The sequence below is a fragment of the Mus caroli genome, unplaced genomic scaffold (assembly GCF_978045245.1).
Source record: "Mus caroli unplaced genomic scaffold, Mus_caroli_1 scaffold_8, whole genome shotgun sequence".
Classification (NCBI taxonomy): Eukaryota; Metazoa; Chordata; class Mammalia; order Rodentia; family Muridae; genus Mus; species Mus caroli.
This window is the reverse complement of record NW_028227263.1, coordinates 61,647,019-61,668,624: the sequence shown is the minus strand read 5'-3', so window position 1 is coordinate 61,668,624 and position 21,606 is coordinate 61,647,019. Positions and strand designations below refer to the sequence as shown.

The window sequence follows — 21,606 nt, the reverse complement described above, 5'->3', positions numbered from 1 at the left end:
AATACTATTCAGCTATTATAAACCAGGACATCAAGAATCTTCCAGGCAAACTGATTGGACTAGAAAGTATCATCCTGTGTGAGGTAACTGTCTTAGTCAGTGTTTCTATTAGTGCACAAACATCATGACCAAGAAGCAGTTGGGGAGGAAAGGGTTTATTCAGCTTATACTGCTGTTGATCACCAAAGGATGCAGGACTTGAAATCAAGCAGGTCAGAAATCAGGACGTGATGCAGAAGCCATGGAGGGATGTTCTTTACTGGCTTGCTTCCCATGGCTTGCTCAGCCTGCTCTCTTATAGAACCCAAGACTGCCAGCCCAGAGATGGTCCCACCCACAAGGGGCCCTTCCCTCTTGATCACTAATTGAGAAAATGTCTCACAGCTGGATCTCATGGAGGCACTTCCCCACCTGAAGCTCCTTTCTCTGTGATAACTTCAGCTTGTATCAAGTTGACACACAAAACCAGCCAGTACAGTAACCTAGACCCCAAATGCCAGCCATGGTCTGCACTTACCCATAAGTGTTAATTAGCCAAAAATCACAGAATACCCTTATGCAACTCACAAACTTCATGAAGTTTAATAATAATGAATACCCAGGTAAGGATGCTTCAATGCTACATAGAAGGGTAAATAAAATAATCATAATTTGCAGAGAGAGGGAGATAGCAGAATGGGAGAAGGGAGTGGAAGAGAAAAGAGAAACAGGATCAGGTATGGGAATTTGTGGCAAGAGAGAAACCCAGAGCCAGAGGGCCAAGAGAAGGAGCAAAAATGTGCAGCCTCCTTGAATGGGGGGAGGGGTGACCCACTAAAAAGTATCAGAGACCCAGAATGTGAGAGACTCTCATGACTCAATGGGGAAACCTCAGCCAAAATGCCTAACAACTGGGAGAGAGATCTGGGACAACCCACCTCCAATAAATAGATAGGGTCTTAAGTTCAGGGACAGGGTCACTAACCCACAATCAACACTTCTGACCCAGAACTATGCCTGTCTAAAGAACTGAAGAGACAAAAATGGAGAAATGACTGAAGGCAAGAGTCTAGCATGGCTGCCCTCTGAGAGGTTCTACCAGCAGGTGAGTGAAAGAGATGTACATCCTTATACCCAACCATTGGATTGAAGACCAGCAGAATTAGGCAAAGGCCTGAAGAAGCTGAAGGGGTTGGCAAACCCATAAGAAGAGCAGCAGTCTCAACTAACCTATACCTCAGGAAACTCTCAAAGACTGAACCATCAATCAGGCAGTATACACAGACTAGTACCAGGCCTCTGACACTTACAGAACTGAGCACTGCCTGGTGTGGCCTCAGTGGCTGAAGATGTGCCTAATACTCAAAAGACTTGAGGTCCTAGGGAAGGGGGAGGACTCCTGGGCATAGGGAGCATCCTCTAGGAGGCAAGGGGGGGGAAGAGTAAGACAAGGAAATGTGGGAGGGGTGACCTAATGGGGGAGGAAATGACTGAAATGAAAATAAATAAAAGAATATTAATTTAAAAGTAAGATGACAGTTTTTCATAGAGAAAAGAATACTTAGAGTAAAAGAATCATCTCAGTGAACATTAGTTGCAGAAAAGATTCTTGCAATCATACCAGCTGCCTAAAAGAATGTGAAAAATACAAGGCATCTTGAAAGAAGTTATGAACCTTTTGAGTGTCCTGAAGGTTGTACAGTATACTCCACATTCCAATCTTTGTTTGCTTTTACCTATGCTATGGGGTGCTTTAGTGAGTTATATTAGTTCTCATAAGTAAACTGTCACACATATTCTGTCATAAAATCCTAATAAATTTTTTTGGATCACCAAATTGTACTTGTGTGTGTGTGTGTGTGTGTGTGTGTGTGTGCATATGTTTGTGTATGTGTATGTGTGTATCTATATGTGTTCTGTATCTGGGCTTACGAATTATGTATGTTGGGGTTGGGGATTTAGCTCAGTTGCTGAGTGCTTGCCTAGCAAGAACAAGGCCCTGGGATTTGGTCCTCAGCTCTGGAAAAAAAAAAGAGTTTATGTATGTTGCATTTACCCAAGTAGTGTTCTTCAATACAACAAAATTCAAGACAATATGTAAACATTTGAAATTTTAAGCCTCTATCACATTCTTAACGTTATCCATTCTATTTTATAAAGTAGCAGAGCTAAACAGATAGGTCTCTCTTATAATGTGCAATATAGATATACTTTGCCTACCATGTTTTTCTAAAGTGTTATCATCTTCAAAGTGCTGTTACCAAGTTTGGAATTTCACTAATAGTTTTTTTTTGTTATAATGTCTTTATGGAAAGCAATGATTTACTTTAAATGCACAGGCTCTTTAGAATTATGAATTAAGAAAAGAATTTCAACAGTTTAAATCCATGGCCAGCCTGAATTTCATCTACAAGAATGACACAATAATCCTATAGAGTAATTAATGACTAGAGAGAAGTAAATGATGCTGTTTTTCCAGTTATAGTGTTGTTCTTAATATTAAATTTAATTTATAAATATGATTAAAATATTAATTAGTTTAAATTTTTATTCTTTATTCAGTGTTATTTTTCCCCATGTTAAACTCTATTGTTAGCCTTTATGCACACTCAAATAGCAGGATCTCTCTTTTCCTTTCACATAATATTCCATTTAGTGTATTTCATCATAAGAATTCCTATAACAGATGATTTTTTGTGCAAAATTCATGAAATTTAATATTGGGAATTCAGTTTCAAATTATAGATGACATATGTATAATAGCCTAGTGAACATTTCAAATTGTTTTAACCATTACATAAACCAATAAAATATAAGTAATTATGAAATTTCCCAATAATTTCATTGTAACATAATAATATTCATTTCTTATTTCCCTATGTAGGTTCTACAACATTGTAACAAAACCTCCAAAATTTTGGCTTTGGGTTTTGACAATTCACTATGTATAGTTAGGGATGCTAAACTGTTCAAACATTTAGGGCCATTTACTAGACAGTTTATATTCTAGCATAAACCATGTCCTCAAAAAAGAATGAGTTTTCATTCCAATGCCCTCTCTACTTCTTATAGTTTAAAGTATGTTGGAGGACACCTAAAGAAGATCTCCTGATTTTATTCTAGTGTTTTCACTTTTTGATATTTTAAAAGTTTCGTTAGTAATTAGAATTTCAAGAACAGTATCCTAATATAAACATAGAATTTCACATCACTTCTAAGTGATAGGCCCTTAATTTTTCTGCCTCTTATGCAAAGATATTTTCCAAGCCTTGATGGTGAAGCTGTTTTACTTTGGTGGAGAACCCGGTCTGTTATTCTCTGTACTTTAAACCATTATGCATTTCTCACCTAATTGCCCTGTATTACATAAATCATCTCCTATAAGTTTGAGAGGACACTATGTCCTGAAATATAAACATAAATACAAAGATATGCTTTTCACGGAATGATCACTTAGGAAAATAACTATATATATATATATATATATATATATATATATATATATATATATATATATACTCTTTTATATCCTCATTCGTGAGGCTTTCAGCAGAATTACAATATGAACTATAGAGTATTTTCATTATAAACACTATTGAAATTGAAACATAAAGCATTGAGACCATCATAATGTTTATCATCCCACATTCTGGAGTATCATGTTACAAATATTATTAGTTAATTGCTCTTTATAAATTTCTATGCAGAACTAGGAAATATAAAGGTTTACCTCCTTAATTTCTGTATGCATGTACGTTCCACATGGTATAATTTTTCTAGAAAGTAACAATAACACATTAATACATGTAGATGGATACTACATGAAATAATTTACAAAGCCGAGTGCCAATTTTCAGATACCTGACAATTTTATAATAAAAACAAATGGTCATTAGAGGTATAAAATTGTCTGACTGCACACTTTGATCCAATAAACTGAGATCCAGGTCATGTGTTAGAATTTTATTATACAGCTTATGCTTTACATTGTTTACATGATAGACACTTCATATTTAAACATAATATTTGAGTGGTAGAAAGGAGTGTTGTGAAAAGGTAGATATTTTTGGTATAGCATATGAGTAGTTACATTTAACTTATATTTTCAGCTTTAGCATGTGGTTGCCTGAACTTGTAAAAAGAATTTGTCTGTGGTCTTAATAAAATAATATAGCACTTTGGGGCAAAAATGCAAAGAAGCAGCCCTGCACTGGAGGCCAAGATACAGAAAACTTCCACAGCAACCGTAGTCTTGCCTTTGGTGCTATGGTAGACAGGGATGAAAGTGATCCAGACACTGCAGAACACCAGCATGCTGAATGTCAAGAGCTTGGCTTCATTGAATGTATCAGGCAGATTCCTGGCCAAGAAAGCTACAGTGAAACTTGCTAGAGCAACAGAGCCCATGTATCCAAGGACACAGTAGAAGGCAATCACTGAACCTTTGTTGCAAACAATGATGATGTGGCCATGTACCGTGTGTATATCAGCATCAACAAATGGAGGAGAAATTCCAAGCCAGATTCCACAAAGAATCAGCTGAACCATGGTGCATATGAGGATGATGTATTTGGGTGCCCCTGATACAAGAAGCCACCTCATTCTTCTTCCTGGAACAGTAGCCTTGAATGCCAGTACTACGGTAATTGTCTTGGCCAAGATAGTAGAGGCAGCCACAGTGAAAACAATGGCAAATGTGGTTTGCTGCAGGATACAGATGACCATAGTGGGATGACCAATGTAAAGCAAGGAACTCATAAAACAAAATATAAGGGAGATGAGTAGGACATAGCTGAGAGTTTGGTTATTAGCTTTGACTATGGGAGTTTCTTGGTGTTTCAGGAAGACCCAGATTACAACAGATGTAAGAACAGAGAAGCACAGGGCAAAGCCAGCCAGTGCTTTCCCCATAGGGTCTCTATAATCTAAAACAGCCACTACTTTTTGGAGGCAGAGAGTTTGATCTTCATTGGCATATTGGTCCTCTGGACACTTCACACACTGATCCATGTCTAGTACAGTAAAGGAAGAAATGTAAGATATAGTTATTTTTAATCATTTATAACACAGACTCTAACAGGCAAAAGATCTTGGGAAGATGTCACACAGACACTAAGAAAACAAAAGTGCCAGCCCATGCTAATATATCCATGAAATCCTTCAAATTCCAAAGAATAAGAGATCAAGTTATTCCAAAACAAAACCAAATTAAAACAAAATACTTCCACAATCCAGTTCAACAGATGATAATAGAAGAAAAATACCAACACAAGTAGTGAAACTACACCCAAGAAAAAGGAAGACATTAATCTCACAGAAACACTAACAGAAGAGAACTACACAAGCATAGTGCACCTCTAAAAAGGAAAATAACAAGAGGCAACAAGTGATGGCCTTTAATATCTTTTAACATTAATGCACTCAATTCCCCAAGAAAAAAAACACACTAACAGGCTGGACATTTAAACAGGACTAGCATTTTGCTACATACAGGAAAGCAACATCAGTGACAAAGACAAATACTACTTCAAAGGGGGAGGGGGAAGGAATAGGGGATTTTCAGGGGGGAAAATAGGAAGGGGGATAACATTTGAAATGCAAATAAAGAAAATATCCAATAAAACAAAGAAAAAAATATTTCCAGGCAAGTGACCCCAAGAAACCAGCTGGAATAGCAATTCTAGTATCCAATAAAATAGATTTACAATCAAAAGATATCAGAAAATAAGGGGAAGAAGACTAAATACTGATTAAAGTAAAAAATCCAGCAGAGGAGCTCTCAATTTTGAAGAACTTGAACATCTGTGCTACAAATGCAACGACACCCACATTTGTATATGAAACATTAAGGAAGCTCAGAGCACACATTGAATCTAACTTATGCAATAATAGTAGGAGACTTGATACTCCACTCTCACCAATGGACAGATCATGGAATCAGAAACTAAACAGAGATCTAAGAGAAGGTATAAACCTAATAGACTTAACAGATATCTACATAAAATTAAACCCTAAATCAAAAGAATATACCTTCTTCTCAGAACCTCATGGTACCTTCTCAAAAATAGACCATAAAGTCAGACTCAAATCAAGCCTCAACCAATACAAGAAAATTGAAGTAATCCCATGCATCCTATCAGATCACCACAGACCAATGCTGCTCTTCAACAACAACAAAACAATAGGAAGCCCTCATATACCTGGAAGCTGAACAACTATCTACTCAATGATAACTTGGTCAAGAAAGAAGTAAAGAAAGAAATTAAAGGGTATTTGGAATTTAATGAAAATGAAAGCAAAAAATATCCAAGCACATGAGTAACAATGAAAGCAGTGATAAATGGAAAATTCATAGCTCTGAGTGCTTATAAAAAGAATTTGTAGAGAGCATATGCTAGCAGTTTAACGGCACATCAGAAAGCTCAAAAACAATAAGAAGATAATATACCTAAGAGGAGTAGACAATAGGTAATAATCAAACTCAGGGCTGAAGAAAAGAGGTCTACTCAAAGAATCAGCAAAACCAGTAGCTGGTTCTTTGAAAAAATCAACAAGATAGATAAACCCTCAGCCAGACTAATCAGATGGCACAGAGATCATATTCAAATTAACAAAATCAAATGAAAGTAGAGACATAATAACAGAAAATGAAGAAATTAAAAAATTACTAAAACCTACTACAAAAGCCTATACTCAATAAAACTGGAAAATCTAGATGAAATGGATAATGTTCTAGACAGATACCAGGTGCCAAAGTTAAATCAGGATCAGCAAACCATTAAATAGTCCCATAACCCCTAAGGAAATTGAATCAGTTAGTAGAAGTCTACCAAGAAAAAAAAAATCCTATCATTACATTTCAAACTCTTTCATAAAAAAGAAACGAGAGGAACACTACTCAGCACATTCTATGAATCTATGGTTAAACTGATACCTATACCACATAAAGAGCCAAAAAAGAAAAAAAACTTAAAACAAATATCCCTCATAAATATTGATGTAAACATACTCAATAAAATTTATGCAAAACTGAATCCAAGAACACATCAAAATTATCATTCACTATCATAACGAAGGCTTCATTCCAGTGATGCAGAGATGTTTCAATATATGGCTATCCATCAATATAATACTCTATATTAACAAACTCAAAAAAAAAGAAAAAAATCACCATGATCATCTCATTAGATTCTTAAAATGCCTTTGATAAAATATAAGAGCCCTCCATGCCAAAAGTATTAGAGAAATCAGGAAATCAAGGGGTACTTGTAAATATAATAAATACAATATACAGCAAGCCAACAGCCAATATCAAGCTAAATAGTGAGAAACTTGAAGCAATCCCACTAAAATCAGGGACAAGACAAGGCTGTTCACTCTCCCCCATATATTAAATATAGTACTTGAAGTTCTAGCCATAGCAATTAGGCAACAAAATGAGGTTAAAATAATACAACTTGGAAAGGAGGGTGTGAAGATATCAGTATTTGTAGATGATATGATAGTACACATAAGTGATTCCCCCCCCCCAAAAAAAAATATCTATGAGAGAATTCCTACACTTGATAAACAACTTCAGGAGAAGTGGCTTGACACAAAACTAACTCAAACAAATAAGTAGCCTTCCTCTACACAAAGAATAAATGGGCTGAGAAGGAAATTAGGGAAGTCACAGCATTCACAATAATGGCAAATAATATAAAATACCTTGGTGTGACTGTAACCAAGCAAGTTAAAAATCTGTACATCAGGAACTTCAAGTCTCTGAATAAATAAATTGAAGAAGACCTCAAGATGGAAAGATTGCCCATGCTCATGGTTAGGCAGGATTAACATAGTAAAAATGGCCATTTTACCAAAAGCAATCTACAGATTCATTGCAATCTCCATCAAAATTCCAACTCATTTTTTTTTACAGGAATATAAAGAGCAATTCTCAAATTCATTTGAAACACAAAACCCATGGATAGGAAAAATTATTTGCAACAATAAGATAACTTCTGTGGGAATAATCATCCTTGACCTTAAGCTCTACTACAGAGCCACAGTGATAAAAACTGCACGTTACTGGTACAGAGAGAGAAAGTTACATTAGAGGAATACAAATGAAGACCCAGAAATAAACCCACATACCAAAGAAGCTAAAACAATTCAGTAGAAAAAAGATAGCATTTTCAAGAAATGGTGCTGGTTCAACTGGTGGTCAGTCTGTTGAAGAATGCAATTGACCAATTCTTATATCCTTGTGCAAAGCTCAAATCCAAGTGGTTCAAGATCATCCACATAACCAGATACACTGAATCTAATAGAAAGGGAAGTGGGAAAGAACCTCATATACATTGGCAAGGGGAAAATTTCCTGAACAGAACACCCAAGCTTATGGTCTAAAATCAAGAATTGGCAAATGGGACCTCATAAAATGGAAAAGATTCTGTAAGGCGAAGGACTTTGTCAGTAGAAGAAAATGTCAACCCAGCGATTAGGAAAAGATCTTTAACTGTACATCTAGAAGAGGGCAAACATCCAAAATGTTAAGAACTCAAGGTGTTGAACTCCAGAGAAACAAATAATCCTACTAAAATTGGGTACATAGCTAAACAGAGAATTCTCAACTGAGGATTCTCGAATGGCTGAGAAACACTTAAAGAAGAGCTTAGAGTCAGGTGCCTGACAGTCTCCTAAGAGGCTCTGCCAGCACCTGGCAAATACAGAGGTGGATGCTTGCAACAAACCATTGGACTGAGGAGGTGGTCCCCAGTGGGGAAAGTAAAGAAAGGAATGATGGGGCTGAAGGGGTTTGCAACCCATACAAAGAACAAAATATCCACCAACTAGGTAGCCCAGAGCTCTCAGGAGCTAAACCACCAACCAAAGAGTACACATGGAAGGACCCAGAGCTCTTGCCACATATGTAATAGAGGATGACCTTTTTGGATATCAATGGGAGGAGAGGCCATTGGTTCTGAGAATTCTCAATGCCCTTTTAGGAAGGGAATAAAAGAGTGGTTTGGTGGGGGAGCACCTGCATAGAAGCAGGGGAGAGAAAATGGGTAGTTTTGTTTGTTTGTTTGTTTGTTTGTTTTAGTGGAAACAGGGAAAGGGGATAACATTTGAAATGTAAATAAATGAAATATCCTATAAAATGAGAATAAAATAAATATTCAACATCCTTAGTCATCAGGAAAATGCAAATCAAACAACCCTGTAATTCCACCTCACAAAAGTCCGAATGGCTAAGATCAAAATCTCAAGTGACAGCAGATGCTGGCAAGATTTTGGAGAAACCTTCATTGCTGATAGGACTGTAAAGTGGTACAACAACTCTGGAAATAAGTGGTGGTTCCCCAGAATATTGAAAATAATTTACCCGAGCCTCAATTACACAGCTCCTGGGCATATACAAAAATGGTACTCCAACATATAGCAAGGACAAATGCGCCACTAAGTTCATAGCAGCCTTAGTTATGATAACCTGGAGCTGGAAACAACCTAGAGGTACTCTCTATAGAGGAATGGGTCAGAAAATGTGGTATATTTACACAATGGATTAGTACTTAGCTATTAAAAATAATGACTTCATGAAATTTACAGGCCAATGGATGGAATGTGAAAATATCTTTCTTTGTGAGGTAACACAATCAGAAAATAAACACACATTGTTTGCAATCTCTGATAAGTGGATATTATCCCAAAAGAAGCTGGGAAATTCCTACTATACACATATGAAACCCAAGGAGATCTCACCAAAATGTGAACACTATAGTCAATTCCTACTATACACCTCTTATACCATATGAAACCCTAGAACTTCTTCTTTACCAAAATGTGAATGCTACAGTCCTACTCAGAAAGGGGAAGAAGATAATCTTTAAAAGTAGAGGGAGAGAGGGATATGGGCAGGAGAGAGGAGGGATAGGAAAAAAGGGGGGCAGTTCATATAAGTGCTAAGAGAGGAGAATTACAGACGTTCAGCAATTTGAAAGGAGAGTAAAAGTTGGGGAGGGGTAACTGTGTGCAGCCACTAGAAAGTTCCAGGTTCCAGGGATCCAAGAGGTTCCCAGGGCACAACAAAGAGGACATTATCTGAAATATTCAATAAATTGGAGGAAGAATCTGTAGAGACAATATCCAGTGTATATGCATGGCCCCCAGTTGAAAAATGGGGCCACACACCCACCACAAAAATATTAATCCTGAATTTCTCTTGTCTAAAGAATGTGCAGGGACAAAGAATGAAGCAGAGACTCAGAGAAAGGCCATCTAGAGACTGCCTGCACCTATGGATCCATCCCTTCTGCAAACACCAAACATAGACACTATTGCTGATTCAAATAATTGCTTGCTGTCAAGAGTTTGGTATAGTTATACCAGAGAACTTCTGCTAGGGCCTGGCCAATACAGATGCATATTGCTTTAACTACATGCTCAAATCATTGAATAGTTCATCCAGACAAAAGGTAAAAATGAAAAATACTGGAGTTAAGTAATCTTACAAATCAAATTAATGTAACAAATATACACAGATCATTATGGTAAGCATTAAATAATAAACTTCTTTTTCAGCAACTCACACAGTTTTCTCCAAAATCTACCTACTAAGAAACAAGGAAAATCTCAAAAGATCCTGGAAAATTTATATAACTCGTTACATCTTAGCAAATCACCATGTATTAATGATGATCAACATATACAAAAGTAACCACAGAAGGCTTACCATCTCATGGATAATGAACAACTCTTAGTTTTATGAAATAATGGATCAAGACAAAAATAAAAATAAAAATAAAAATTGAAGACTTTCTAGAATTCAATGAAGACTTGTATATACAAATCTTAAATATACGGGACACAATGAAAGAGCTACTAAAAGAAAAGTTAACAGCACTAAGTATTTACTTAGAAACTGTAGAGATCTCATAATGGCAAGTTAACAGCACATCTACAGGCTCAACAACAACAAAATGGTTAAATATGCCTAACAAAATTAGATGGCAATAAATCATGAAAATGAGGGATGAATTTAATAATACAAAAAAGACAATTATAGAATGAAATAAGAAAATAAAGGTATTTTAATAAATTCAACAAGATAGACTAACCACTATTGAACCAATAAGAAAGTCATAGAAGAACATCCAAAATAGTAAATGGATAGATAGATAGAAAGAAAGAAAGAAAGAAAGAAAGAAAGAAAGAAAGAAAGAAAGAAAGAAAGAAAAAAGGAAAGAGAGAGAGAGAGAGAGAGAAAGAAAGGAGGAAATAGCAGACACTGAAGGGAATTATTAGGGCATACTTTAAAAACTAGTACTACACAAAATCTAATAAAATGAATATTTTCCTGATATGAAATACTTACCAAAGTAAAGTCATGGCCAGACAAGCAATTTATATATACCAATGTCTCCCATTGAAATAATATCACTCATTTAAATATTACTAACCACAACAAAGCCTGTGTTCAAATTGGTTTTAGGTAAAAATTCAAACAAAATTTCAAAGATCCAACACCAGTACATCTCAAATTATTCAACAAAATAGATACAGAAGAAACATTTCCCAGGTCATATTCTGAATCTCTCTGTTGTTACCATAATACACAAGGTACATAAAGATTCAATGGAAAAAGGGAATTATAGATTAATTTATCTAAAAATTATACATGCAAAATTATTCAATAAAATAATTGTAAAACAAATTCAAGCAAAAAAGATTATCCACCTCTTCATGATAAATACTTGTATAAATCCTAATGTAAGAAATATACCTAAAGATTCTAAAGACAATTTACTGCAACACTATAGTCAAGATAAATACTGGCATAATTCCTAATGCAAGAAACACCCCTAAAGTTTCTAAAGACAATTTATAGCAAGGTTATAGCCAACCAAGTGTGGATGCCTCAGTCCCTCTTAGAAAGAGGAACAAAATATTCATGGGAACAAATATAGAAACAAGGTGTGGAGCAGGGACTGGGAATGGTGATCCAGAGACAACTGACCTTCCGTTCTCTTCCATATACAGAGAAAATACCCAGAGACTATCTTGGATGCTGAGAAGTGTGTGATGACAGAAGCCTGATATACGTCTAGTGAGAAGTTAGAACATATTTAAGCAAGAGTCTGACAAATAGAGATGCAGATACTCACAGGCAGCCATTGGACTGAGCATGGGTTCCCCAATGGAGGCGTTAGACAAAGGACTAAAGAAGTTTCAGGGGTTTGCAACACCATAGGCAGAACAAGATTATCATCCAATGAGACTACACAGACCTCAAGTACACATGGAGGAACCCATGGTTCCATCCACATATGTACCAGAGAATGGCCTTGTCGGGCATCAATAGGAGGAGAGGCCCTTGGTCCTGTGAAGGTTCATTGCCCCAGTGTAGGGACATGTCAGGGCAGGAAGTCAGGAGTGGGTGGGTGGGAAGGGGAACATCCCAAAGAAGCAGGGGTGGGAGATGGAGTAGGGTTTTTCCGGGGAGAAACCATGAAAGAGGATAACATTTGGGCCAAGGGGAATATACCTCTATTGCTGATGTGAAAGTGAACTTAAATAGAAACTATGGAAATCATTATGGAATTTTCTAAGAAAATTGAGATTATATTTACCAGCAAACCCAGGTTTAACACTCTTACATATGCACCCAATATATATTCTATCTTACAATAAAATCAATTGCTTAATTAAGATCTTTTTATTTTTATTTAAAAGAGACAAAAATGCAAACAAACAGATGTACTTCCATTCAAGAAAGGATAAAGAAAATGTACTACATCTACACAATGCAGATGACTCCCCTGTTTAAAATAAAATGGCATCATGAAATTTGCTGTAAAATGGATGGGACAATAAAGAAATTAGCCTGAATAAAATAACCCAGACACAAAAAGAAAATATTGTATGTATTGGTTTTAAAGTGTATGATCACTGTTAAATAAATGATAAGAAGCTACAATGCACACGCCCAGAGAGCTACGTAACGAAGAAGTCTGAACAGAGAAAGGTGCATCTCTGGGAAGAAGAAATATATCATTTTTGTTATTGGGGACCAAAAAGACAGGAATGGAAGTGATCTGTTGCATGTTATGGAGAGACAGATAATAGAGAGAAAGAGCTGGATTTGGAAGGTATTTGATGGGTAACATGGAAATGCAGTTCCGTGGAAATCACCTAGATTTTTAAGGATGATCCTACTGAGGACTTCTTTTCACGAAGAATACAGAGACTGAACTTGCCATCTTTGGTAACTAAGCAAGTAGTATGAATGGATAACTTTGGCTGTTTATTGGCTGAGTAGTTCCCATGAAAGTCCCTAAATAAGACAGACTGATCCTAGAACAGAGAAGGTCATCATTTGAAATTTAAGAGTGCACCTCCATTGTGGAGTACAGTTTCTACTCAAGTAATTGAACAGAAGGAGGTGTAGCTGGTGTGGAGTAGAATCTAGCATTCACCCGTATTATAGTCTCTTTGCCATGAGGATGTATTCTTCAGGCTATGACAAACCTAGACTCATGCTACCATTAAACTGTCAGTAGTGAACTGCAAATCAAAGAATCCTGAGATACCATTTTACATCTGCCAAATGGGTAAAATTAAAACAAAAACAAAAGCAAAAACAAAAAACCTCAAGTAGTGGCACATAACAAGGACATATAGAAAGAGAAAACATTACTCCATTGCTGAGGGCACTGCAAAACTTGTACTTTGGAAATCAATTTGATGTTTTATCATAAAACTAGGAATATTTTTACTTTATAACTCAGCTATACTTCTCCTGGTAATATAGCCAAAAGATGACCCACTCTACCACAGAGAGCCTTGTTCAACTATGTTCATCTCAGATTTACTCATAATACCCAGAGACTAGAAACAAGCTAGACTTCCCTCAAATTAAGAAAGGATAAAGAAATTAGGGCACACCAACACAAAAGAATACTTTTCAGCTAGGAAAAAAAAAAACAGATCTTGAAATATTCAAGCAAACCAATAGAATTTTTTTATACCATCCTGAGTGACATAGGCCAGATCCAAAAAGACATTGATCTTATGTCCTCATTTACAGGTAGACAGTAGCCATAAATATCAGCATAACCCATGCTATAATCCCCTAACCCAAAGAAACTGGGTAATAAGGAGTTTCCAAATGAGGATATACAAATATTATACAGAAGATGCAACTATATAGTCTTAGGAAGTCAATTGAGAGAGATAAAGGTGTTGTAGAAGGAGTGGGGTGATAGAGGGATGGTGAGAAACTATGGGGAGAAGGATCAGAGAAGCATGGCAGTGAGAACAGAAATTGATGAGGGGTTGCTCTGGGACTAGTTGGTGAACTGGGAAGGGTGAGGATACAGGGAATATACAGTGATGACCCTAACTGAGATTCTAAGTAGAATGGTATATCGAAACTTAATTGGCTACCTGCTGTAGTTAGGCACAACTTCTAGAGGAAGGAAAGGAACATCAGTCCACACAGGGAACCTTGAACCACATATTTTCCAAGCTTATTTGCAGGGATGAAGATGGAGCAGAATCTGGGAATTGCTAACTAATGATTTTCCCAAGTTCTATGATGGAGCCACAATCTGCCACTATTAATAGTACTGTTATGCTTGCAAACAGGAATATGGCATAATGTCTTCTAAGAGGCTTCATATAGCAGCAGATGAAAATAGATGGAGAAAGCCACTGGAAATATCAGGATGAGTTTAGTAAATATTCTAGAAAGTTTGAAATAGACATAGGTGAGATAGAAGTTGCAAGTAAACTACAAGAACACCTACAGAGTTAAATAACCTGGGCCTCTAGTAATTCATGGAGACTAGACTGCCAACTGGGAAACATTTCTAGGCTGGAACTAGGTTCCCTACACATAAATAGCAAATGTACAGCTTGGCTTTCATTTGGGTCATATCACAAGTGGAGCAGCATCTATCTCCATATTCGTGCCCTGCCTTTGGATTTCTTTTCCCTACATGGACAGCCACATTGGGAGTCAGCGCTAGTCCTACTTCGAACAGATAACACATGGTGGAGGAGTATCCAAGGGGATGCTGTCCTTCTCTGATGGAAAGGGGAGGGTGTATTACGTTCATGAATTTGCAAGAATGGGATTGGCAAAAGACAAGGAATGGGTGCTGTGATTCGACTTTAAAGTGAATAAAAGGTAAAGTATTTTAAGTGCATAGTATTCCTATTTTTAATAAAGTTTAAAATTACAAGCATGTCATAATGCAGTAAGGTTTAGTATTCAAAGAAATATTCAGGAAACATTGTGTTCCTGGGATTTAGAATAATGAGACGAGAGAGAGAGAGATATTATTATTTTGAATAACAGTATTACTGAAGCATTTTCTTCTTAACATATCTTTTTCCTTCCACAAAGGACTTTTGAGAACTATGTTAAATATGGGAAAAATCAATCTGATTATTTTGATAAATGATAACCTTACTTGTTTTGTTGGAAATTTCATTTTCTGGGCAGGGGTAACAAACAAAACAGCAGATGTCCTTTCCTTCCTGAGGGGATTTTCTGAGACCTGGTCTGCAAGGCATACTACATATTGATGGTAGAATCTGTAAAAAATAATATGCATTATAAAAATAAGGACAATATCCTAATGGACAAACAACCAGTGATTCACACAACAGACATCCACTGAAAGACCTAATTTAACATACATATATCATATTAAATTTTACTGTTTTGTTTTTTACAGAAAAAAATGTATGAATGTATGATGATTTATATATTAAGAAATATATACAAAAAGAGTGTAAGAAAATGAAAGACTATATCTATGGCACTCTAACCCCAATAAACAAGGAAATGCCAAGTATTTTTTCCATGGCAAATCAAAAGTAGAGAATACATTTTAAGCATTATAATTATGACTAAATTACCTGGTCTATATCTGTAGCCCACTTAATCATTTCCTTAGACATAAGTAACTGTTGACCACTTGGAAGATGACCAGAAAATTTTCCTATTTTAATTTTAAGTCCAGAATATTTTTTAAAATCCATTATAAAGAATATGTCAAATTCTGTATCCTGTTTCAAATTCTGGTTCATGTTGACTAGGTCTCCAGCAGGATTTACAAATTGTAAGGTCTTCAGAAAAGAGAACATCTAAAACACATTCGCCATTTTATTTTCAACTAGGTTTACACTTTAGAATAGAAAGTATTACATTTAGAAAGATCCTAATTTTTATTATCCTTTCCACAAATCTATCTTTAACAGAAGTATTCGGTACTAAAGATGAAAATAAATTTTATGTAGATGTAAATTTAGCTCCACATTGTAGAGAAATACAATTTTCTTGCTGGATTTATTTCTCTAAATCCTACAGTTCTGATTTTTATGTTTGGAGAGAAATGAAATGTTCTCTTTTTTTTGTTTTCTGCCAATAGTGTTAGTTGATCACAGGCAACGGAATAGAAATTATTAATAAGTGAAATTAATGGAAAAGTACCTGATATTCTTTGGTATCTTTTCAGTAAATTGATCAGCAACTTTAGAATAACATTAGAGACAAATCATTTTTACTGATATTTAAGAATTTCATGAGAAAAATTAATACCTGAGTCACATATGTGGTTTCAATATCTGGACAAAAAAATCATGACTTAGATACCAGTGTTGACTGTGTTATAATTTATGACACTAACACGAGATGCCACCTATGCAATAATAGAGTACAGAACTATGTACATCTATGAGTGAAATAACTTTTGACATGGCTTTAGCCCATGTGGTTCTATTTAAGAATGCAAATCATATAAATGCCATTTAGTGTAATACTCCTTACCTTCCAAGAGTCAAATTCCAGTTCCTTCCCAGCATTCTTTGACCATGTGTCTGCTTGTTGCAGAAGCATCTCATGGAGTGAGTGGGCCACAGCATACATAGCATTGTATAAATTATAGCATGTATTACTCATGGCCATTCCAAGTGGTGTCATGAATAACCATTTAAATACAGTTTCAGTTGGACAATTCTTCAGCTTCTTACAATTAGATGGTGGCAAGGAACATCTAAAATACGTCCACCATAGTTTGGCAAGGGAAAGTTCACTACTGTAGTTTGAAGGGTGTACTGTTTGGATAAATTGCTTAAAACCGGGTATTTCAGGTTGCTGGTGTGAAAAAATGAAAGTCCCCGTGGAGGAGTATAGCAAGAAATCTCCTGTAATTGTGATCATATCAAATTGTGATGCACTAACCCAGATTTTCCAAATGCCTTCAGATTTCCACACAATGAGGGCAAAATGTATAGGAGAGTCTTTTTCTCCATAAACTATCACAACTTTTGCTGATGACATTATGATTTGGTTGTAATGCATATGAAACTCTTTAAGGGACATGATCTTCTCAGTTTGGATAATAATCACAAATGATAAACAGACAGTGTTCTTTTGCATTTCTCCTCTTAATTCAGAAAGAAATTGAATTCCATGGTCATCATTTGTAACAATCGCTCCTATCCAGTTCCATCTGAAATGAACCGCTAAGGACACCATGGCTAGTGGGAGAGATGTGTCCTTCGGAGACATCTGGTAAAGATGAGGAAATTGCTCATTATCACTCAAATGAAGATGAAAATGACCACAGTAAAGCTGAAAAATATACAGAATATAGGCAACACTATGAACATGATGGAATGCAGAGGGATTCAATTAATATCGGAGTGTGCTGGACCAAAGTGTAGTCATGTTAGAAAGTGTTTACTCTTTATCTTATAATTACTATTATATGTAATTTCTTGTGATTCTTTAAACAAATACAAGTATACTAAATCTTCTGGTATAACATTTCACAATACTGTTGTCTCCCATACCCATTTATGATAAAGTTGTTTTGTTTGCCATAAAATGTATCTGTGTATTTATGCTTGATAAATCATATAAACATAAGCCCTTTCTATGACTTCTAAACTGTATTCATACTCAGAACATCTCTCTGAGGTGAGAAAGTATTTCCTTAAGTTTAATTCATCTTAATTACCTCAGGAATTCTCGCGATGTACAAGAATGGTCCAAAGCTTATAGATACTGCCCATTCAGGTGATGTAAGTACAATTAAATATCTTGTTTGATCTCTGCAGTAGTAATTAGGAATAATTTCCTCACTTTTCAAACACAAACCAGTTTTCTCATCATATATTCGTTGGTTACATTCAATGTTAACTAATAGAGAAATGTTGGGTAAAATATGGTCGTTCTTATTTATTTCTTCTATGGCAAGATAAACAGAGAAAATCAAATGTATGGTCTTGGATGTCACCCTGAAAACAGAGCAGTAGAGAATATAATTCCTAAAACTGTACAAGCACAAGCCAGAAAAATCCTAGCATTCAGAGAGGAAATCAACACAAAAATCCCATAGTTTGTACTGCTTTTAACTGATAGGAAATGGAATATAGAATAAGTCTACATTAAATTTTCTAAATTCTTACATAATCTATTTCTGGTGTTTTATATAGCCTACGGACACAAATCATAAGGGTATAATAAGCCCTATTCTCCATATTGATAATGATGGTATAGGATATAGTTAGATGTAATCTAAGAAAATATGATCAAATTACACTTTTCCTGTAATTCCTTTTTCTCTAACTTAATGATATTACTCACAAATACCTAAAACACAACTTTAAAAATCGTTTTAGTAGGTATTAGTTGAATATCTTTTCATATTACCAATACTATATCCACACAAGAATCCTATTTAAGATTATAAATTTGCATTTAGTTTTGTTGTATCTCCACCATCATGACAAAGTCTTTGAGAGTCCTAATTTATTCACATTGGTCAAATATTATATTGCTTTGCAAGTAGAACACTAACCATGTAGGTGCATCAGAATTCCAATATTTTACTTCTAAAAATAACTGGCTTATTAAACTGTGCTGTCATGTTTATAGTAATGATATAAACATCCAAGTATCAGTGACAAATTAACACTGAAAAACTGTACAAGAATCTCGTTTGTTTAGGCACAGTATAGGTTGAAAACATATATTGTTTCGGAAACATATCTGCTATTCAATATGCAAGGTTTTATAGGAAGTTATATATAATAATTCTACTCTAATATATATACATATATATATATGTATATATATATATATGTGTGTGTGTGTGTGTGTGTGTATGTCTGCGTGTCTGTGTGTGTATGATTCATCCCATATACAACCACCAAACCCAGACACTATTGCATATACCAGAAAGATTTTGCTGACAGGACCCTGATATAGCTGTCTCTTATGAGGCTCTGCCAGTGCATTGGCAAATATAGAAGTGGATACTCACAGTCAGCTATTGGATGGAATACAGGGCCCCTAATGAAGGAGCTAGAGAAAGTACCCAAAGAGCTGAATGGGTCTGCAACCCTATAGGTGGAACAACAATATGAACTAAACAGTATCCCGAAGCTCCTGTCTCTAGCTGCATATGTATTAGAAGATGGCCTAGTTGGCCATCATTGGAAAGAGAGGCCCCTTGGTCTCACAAACTTTATATGCCTCAGTACAGGGGAATGCCAGGGCCAAGAAGTGGGAGTGGGTGGGTAGGGAAGTGGGGGGGGTCTGGGGGACTTTTGGGATAGCATTTGAAATGTATATGAAGAAAATACCTAATTAAAAAAATTAGAAAAAAGTAAAACAAAAAAACCCAAAAGGTATCTAAATAACTTTCCAAGATATTTCACTGAGCAGAAGAATGAAAGAACACAGAAAGAATAATTCTAATATAATTAACAATTATTATTCAGTTTTATATAATTTCACATGGGTCATTCATTCCGCATCTACCTAGAAATTGTGACTCAAAAATGTAGAACAATAAGGTACATGTAAAAGAACCAGAATTTCGAAAATATCCAGCGTTGAAACATAAAATAAAATTTGTTATTTCCTAGAATGGGAGATCCAGAAGTCTCATGGTATCACGGTCTACATCCCAGTATCTCTATAATGCTTTGTCTCCCATGGCAAAGTAAAATATGTAAATGAAGTATGCACTTACTTCTTGTCTAGATTCCAACTGAAGTAATCATTCTTCACATAACCATGCTTTGTGTAAATAGAAAAGAAACAATAACTTTCTTTATCTCCAAGATGGTTTTTGGTGTCTTTTATTCTCCAAAAGCATCTGGGGTCACTCAAATGACAAAAAATAAAGGAGATTTCCAGAAAGCAGAAGACAGAGATCAAAGAGAACATCTTTTTCACATCAGCAAAATATTTACCTGAGTAAAATGCAGCATATACAGTAAGATAGACAGAATCTCATGTGTTAATATTGTGCCGCTATTTATTACTGTACTTACTACTAAAGGACAAATGTACTTCTTTTAGCAATTTACTTTTCAGTTCCTTGTATGCCTCTGGTGGGTTCTTGAATACTCTATGGCCTTAGGCTCAACATCTGAGTTGATATGTTCAGGTAAAAAATAAGGGGTAATAACTTTCTTCATAATTATTTTTTCCTCCATATCCCTGTGATTACATCCATGACAGTAGACATGAACACCAGGCATGATTCCTCTTGGGCAAATTTTCTAACAAGCCAAGTTTATCAAACCAGTTTTCTGATGACCATTTGAAACAGTTACCTCAGATTACATCAGCCATTCCAAATGAACTTTACTAGAAATTATCCCAATGACTCCACCTGAACTCAACTGAACACAAAAATAAACAAATTAACAATATCTTGAAATGCTTGTATGTGTTCCCATCATTTGTAGATATTAATTTTATAAAGTTTCTTTTAGGGTGTTTTTGTCTTTCTTTAATTCATAAGTATAAATTGAATTACTTTTGGGTCAGTGTTATGGAAGAATGAGTAATTTGTATTTAAAATTTTCATAATCTAAGTTTGTAAAAGCTGATTTTGTAGGAAATTTAAGGCCAATAAAATTTATTTTAATTTTTCTCTAGGGAAGATTAAACAAAAAGTTGAAGCCACAGCATATCATTCTTAAATAACATCCATTTTTGTTAATCATAACTGTTACATTGATTAAGAATTCCAGTCTATTAAGAATTCCAATGTAAAGGCTTTTTGCATAATGATTCATAATTACAATTCATATAAGCCCTAGATTATTTTCAGTTTGATTTACCATTTAAGGTTAGTTAAAAAACATTTTTATTTATTCCTCTTCTGTGTTAGCTTCCTTTATGGAAGATTATGTGAGTGGTATATATAAGCAATAGGAAGCAAATTTATCCCTGATAGGAGCGAAAATTCTCACTATAAAAGACAGTTTAAAAACTCAGTGTATGTGGCTGGACATATAACCCATTGATCAATTTTTTTATTAGGATCATTTGTTAGAATACAATTTCAAAATATATTTGTTTTCCCATTTGGTTGCTTTTTTGTTTGTTTTTTCTTAGTTGCTATATTATATGGCATTGGCCTGAGTATTATATCTTAAAAAAACTTAATAATTTTTCTTTATAATTCTTTAATAGTCTTCATTTTTACACTAATTTTTATTATAATAGTATTCTTTCCTACTCATTTCTATTCTCACATTTAACATCCACAGAATTTGGTGTCCTTAATTTTTTATGTGTATGAAATCTACTTTTTGCTGGACAATTTG

The 21,606-nt window shown here is 35.2% G+C and overlaps 1 protein-coding gene across 2 annotated transcripts; it reads right to left on the bottom strand.

Annotated features, from left to right (window-relative positions):
• Positions 1-2,577: 2,577 nt before the first annotated feature.
• Positions 2,578-20,415, bottom strand: LOC110287857 (vomeronasal type-2 receptor 116-like). Of its 2 annotated transcripts, XM_021154367.2 has the most exons (7): positions 20,320-20,415; positions 20,016-20,238; positions 17,994-18,273; positions 16,799-17,605; positions 15,889-16,116; positions 15,438-15,561; positions 2,578-4,991 (listed from the first exon to the last, which is right to left on the bottom strand). In XM_021154367.2, exons 2-7 carry the CDS (start codon positions 20,210-20,212, stop codon positions 4,072-4,074), a joined length of 2,556 nt encoding a protein of 851 aa, XP_021010026.1. In that variant the 5' UTR covers positions 20,213-20,238; positions 20,320-20,415; the 3' UTR covers positions 2,578-4,071. The 2 variants fall into 2 exon arrangements, with proteins under 2 accessions (XP_021010026.1, XP_085697704.1); XM_085841578.1 differs by lacking the exon at positions 20,320-20,415 and having other exon boundaries at positions 16,799-17,542; positions 20,016-20,306.
• Between the last annotated feature and the right edge of the window lie 1,191 nt (positions 20,416-21,606).

Excerpts from the sequence above, each read along its gene's own strand:
- LOC110287857 (XM_021154367.2), bottom strand. The coding sequence starts at position 20,212 with ATGTTCTCTTTGATCTCTGTCTTCTGCTTTCTGGAAATCTCCTTTATT. Across the intron at positions 17,606-17,993 it reads ACATCGCGAGAATTCCTGAG|CTTTACTGTGGTCATTTTCA; the intron begins GTAATTAAGATG and ends TATATTTTTCAG. Across the intron at positions 16,117-16,798 it reads TGGAATTTGACTCTTGGAAG|ATGTTCTCTTTTCTGAAGAC; the intron begins GTAAGGAGTATT and ends AATGTGTTTTAG.